This window comes from Musa acuminata, chromosome BXJ2-3, assembly GCF_036884655.1.
Source record: "Musa acuminata AAA Group cultivar baxijiao chromosome BXJ2-3, Cavendish_Baxijiao_AAA, whole genome shotgun sequence".
NCBI lineage: Eukaryota > Viridiplantae > Streptophyta > Magnoliopsida > Zingiberales > Musaceae > Musa > Musa acuminata.
This window is the reverse complement of record NC_088340.1, coordinates 105,251-109,763: the sequence shown is the minus strand read 5'-3', so window position 1 is coordinate 109,763 and position 4,513 is coordinate 105,251. Positions and strand designations below refer to the sequence as shown.

Genomic DNA, 4,513 nt, shown 5'->3' with positions numbered 1-4,513 from the left:
CTTTTATTTTGTAAAATTATGATTTAGTTTTGTCCTTATCGGAAATAATATGTCATGCCCTGTGTTCCTCATCCTAATTAAATAGTGTTTTATCGCATATTTATGATGGAGACTTATCTAAACCCCTGAATTGAACTAAACTGAGGGGATTCTATGAGTATGAAAAGATATGGGAATATTTTCAGCCACATCAAATTTCTCAGCAATTGCACAGGGTGCATGACAGTACTTTTATTTTTTTCTTGCAAGATTGTGAAGCCTAAAGGATCTAACCAGATCCATCTCAGCTGCAAGCGTATTTACCAACCAAGCAAACACAGAGACATAGTGGGTGAAAACAATTTTGTTTGGCATCTTTGATCTGAATAAATCCTACAAATATCTATCTTATGCGTCATTGTAGAAACATGATCTGGAGTTTTAGATGGTGTTGCATACACAAGGTGTTAGCATCTAATCGCCATCAAGTTCCTAATCCAAGAACAACATATTAGCTACTATCTATTTAATCGTTATGAAAGCTTAGACTCTCAAGTTGCGGGTGCGCGATGACTGTTCGTGACAGTATACCTCATTTTTTTTATTATATATATATATATCGAATGATACACCTTAGTGTACCGCTTGGTATGCTTGTACTATATCGTACCGAGAAAAGCTTGATACGTCGGTACAATACGAACCTTGGTTGCCTCCTCATCCTTTTCACTTGGTTGCCATGCCCTCACCATCATCTCTTCTAATCTTCCTTTGCCTCCTCTCCTTTCACTAAAAGTGGGACGAAAACTTTTATGGAGATGACCTGGATGCTTTGGGGGAGGGAGGCCAGGTTGCTAGCCTAGGAGGTAACAGGGACGAGGGGCGACGATGTGAACAAGGAGCGCATATAAAAAGCAAGAGTCAACTTTGTATACAGATTGGTACTAGTTACACTACCGGGCAATATGCCCAGTATGGTAAAATCAAGAGTCAGCTTTATATACAGATTGGTACTAGCTACCTTAATGGGCAATATGCCCAGTGTGGTAAAGGTATGAGGTAGTTTACCCGGTATTGAACTTACTCGGGTGAAAATACCCGGTCTGTATACAAGGCCTGACTTGGACTGATACCGGATCATATTGTCTCGTACGGTTGAGACTATATTCCCTTGCACGTGTTAATTATTGAACATTAATGCTAAATAATTTAATAATAAAATAATAATCATAATAATTATTGAACATTAATCAGTAAAAGAAAACTCATTACCATGATATCATTATTTCATAATTTCAAATATATATACGTGAATAACTAAATGAATATCCAAGAATAATAATTAGATTTTGTATAATCAATAATTTATATGAGAAAACTATAAAGTAAACCATAATTTATATTTTTTAATCAAAATTAAATCCAATCAAATAATTAAAAATATAATCATGATTAAATCTAATCATAATTATAATAAATCATATTTATTAATTTTTTTATAATTAAGAATATACACTAAATTTCTCAATTTCATAATGATAAATGTAAATATTTGATAGGATATAAATCAAAAATATGTAATTTATGAAGGATAAAACTATAATTTCGAAGAAATTAGACTCGAGAGTAAAACTATAAATATATTGACAGAACATAAACTAGAATTACGAAAATTTTAAAGGGCAGAACTATAATTTTGTAAAACCCTAGTCGCTACGGTGGTTCCAGCTTGCGTCGTTGCTCGCGCGCGGCCGCTGTGACCTTTCCTGCCTGCGGACAGTGCGCTGGCTGCGGCTATTGTTAACGTGCGACCATTGCGACGGTACCTGCCCACGTGCGACCGTTGCCGCCGCGAGGGCTGCCTTTGTCCACGAGTGGCCGATGGTTCCTGCCCGTGCGTGGCTGCTGCCTATGCACGGCCTACCCATGCGCGGTCGTCGCCTGGGCTGTCTGCTTGCGTGCGGTCGATCGTTGCATGGACGGGTTCTGGCCGTGTGCGGTCGGCTGTCGCATGGGCACTCTGATGCCCGCACTGCGACACGCACGTTGCCCAATGCAAATTTACCATCAATAGATTCGCAGCAAGGTCGATCATTGGAGAAAAGGGATCAATCATGCATCATAAATAAAATAATAGATCTAATATATTTGATCTCTAGAACCTAGGTTCTGATACCAATTGTAAACATAAAAATATGTAATATGCTATATTAAATGCGGAAATAACCTTTATGCCAGGATTGAAATCAAATACTTAGATCTGGTGGAGATTGAGAGAAAAAATCTTAATTAGCTCTTAGAGTTTTTGTCTATTTATAGACGAGAGCAAAGGGTCTAAGATAAGTTATTAGGAGAGTTTCTCCCATTAAGGTTATCTCCTGAGAAATCCTACTTTAGAATTTTTTTTTATTGGCCAATAATCATTATCAGAATCCAATCATATATATAATCCAACGTTGAACAGCGAATAAATGGAATGCCGAAAACACTTAATCTGACCTTCGGATATGCGAGTTGATGCTCAATAATGGGTCCAAATTAGACTACAGAAAGAATTGATGCTTTATAATGGGAATCAGTCTGACCTTCGGCAGAATTTGCAAGTCGCTCTGGTAAGCAAAAGTTACAAGTTGAAATCGCTGCTGTTACTGAATTGACTAATCCGGAGAAGAAAGTTGAAGCCACCTTGGAATTAATTGCCCATACAAGGAACAGTAGGTGCTGCATGCAAGTTGCATTTGAATTTGAGGTAGTAATTCATGCTAGACGTGTATAGATTGTCACATAGCATTTGTTTTTAGTTGAGTAATTGGAGTCTTCATTCTTATTCTTACTTATGGTGGTGGTCGTCCATATTTATAGTTGATGTGAGCAACCAAGTAGGGCATCTGTGATTTCTTTCAGTTTGGATGCTTCAAGGGGTGGGTGATGGGATATTTGTCCAAAGGAACTAATTAAGGAGATCTTCAGCAAAGTTTTGGCTTCGTTCTATTCTTTGTTAATATTTTATCAATTTTTTTTGTACATGGTACAAGGATTTGTGCTTCAATTATTTGTTTTCGTTTCTAACGAGACATCCAGATTGATTAATTCATGTTGCACAAAATAAAAGATTTCAGTTTGGAGTCCAATTATGAGCGTACACCATTTAATATAATAAAAATATTTTTTTTAATTAAAAAAAATTACCTGCTTTCCATGTTTAATAGATGTTGATAGATAGATATGTCTGAAGAGATCTTCATTGACTTTACAATAATATCCAAACAACCTTCTTCTTCCTGTTGTTTGATAAAATGCATCCCGATGCTACCAATCGCTGTTGCACCGTAGGTCACCTTGTTTGCCGGAGAATATCAGGTCTCTTTATACGTGTTCTTTCATCTGACAGTAATCATAGATGCATTCTTTTGGTAGAAATCATCCAGAGCTTTTACATTGATACGGTAGAACTAAACACAAGCAAGTGCCGAGAGATCGGCATCCTTTTGCAGCTGCAGCATGCACGCCATCCGGCTGCTACTTGGGCTGTTGTTGCACCACCTGGACGAGGAAGTCGAAGACATCAGTGTTGGTGACGGCGGCCGCCACGTCCTCCTTTAGGAGGGTCCGCCTTTTGCGGCGAAGGGCGGCCGCCCAAGCTCGTCGCACGAGCACCCCGATGAGGAGCTCGCAGGCCTTGGAGAACACGACGGGCGCCTCGGCTGAAATCATCCTCACGTCGTCGCTCGACTGCTTCATGATCCTCTTTATCCGGGCCAATGGCAGCGAGTGGGGGCCGGTTCTCCCTGAGACGCCGCCAACGAGCATGGAGGAGTACGCCCCGGCCTGTCTCATGCTGCTTCGATGTAACTGGAACAGATGCTTGGTTCGATCTGCCACAGAGCACGAAGCAGGTACGTAAAAGATTCTTAAATACTTTCCACTGGAGTTTGGTTGCCGGCCTTTGTTGACGGCCGGCACGCGGACCGATGATGAAAAAATAAGCTAAATTATATTAAATTAAAACAACATAAAATATAAATGAAAATATCGTTTAGGAATGCAAATTCTATAGCAATGAAACTTTTGAATGACGAATTTGCCCTTATACCCTTCTATAGAGCACTCATGTATTCCACCTTCTTAAAGAACCCTTGGTTAATTATTTAAATAAAAGTTTTAATGTAAAAGGTAAAATTTGAATTCAAGTAAAGAGTCGTCAACCATTTTGTTATTATTGGACATTTGTTGCTCGCGCTAATGTTTAGTGTGGTGCGTTCGGATACAAGCAAATTAAAACGGTTTCCGTGTTAGAATACTTCATGCACGTTCAATATAATAATATCTTTCAACCAAATACCTAGATATATTTTGATCCCCGGATGAGTCACCACCGACATCACACGCCACATCCCAACCAATGTTAGAATCCGATACCACACGCCATCAGAACCTCGTGATGCACGCCAAGTTGGGTCCCGTGCTCGAGACACTATACGACACGACTATCCCAAGAGCTCGAGGCGATGTCGTCTGATGCCGCTCAGGCATC

At 39.4% G+C, this 4,513-nt stretch overlaps 1 protein-coding gene across 1 annotated transcript; it reads right to left on the bottom strand.

Moving 5' to 3' along the window:
• Window positions 1-3,498: 3,498 nt before the first annotated feature.
• Window positions 3,499-3,816, bottom strand: LOC103977418 (nuclear transcription factor Y subunit C-3-like). Its single transcript, XM_009392911.3, has one exon. The coding sequence runs from the start codon at window positions 3,814-3,816 to the stop codon at window positions 3,499-3,501; it is 318 nt and encodes a 105-aa protein (XP_009391186.1).
• Window positions 3,817-4,513: the final 697 nt, after the last annotated feature.

Excerpts from the sequence above, each read along its gene's own strand:
- LOC103977418 (XM_009392911.3), bottom strand. The coding sequence starts at position 3,816 with ATGAGACAGGCCGGGGCGTACTCCTCCATGCTCGTTGGCGGCGTCTCA.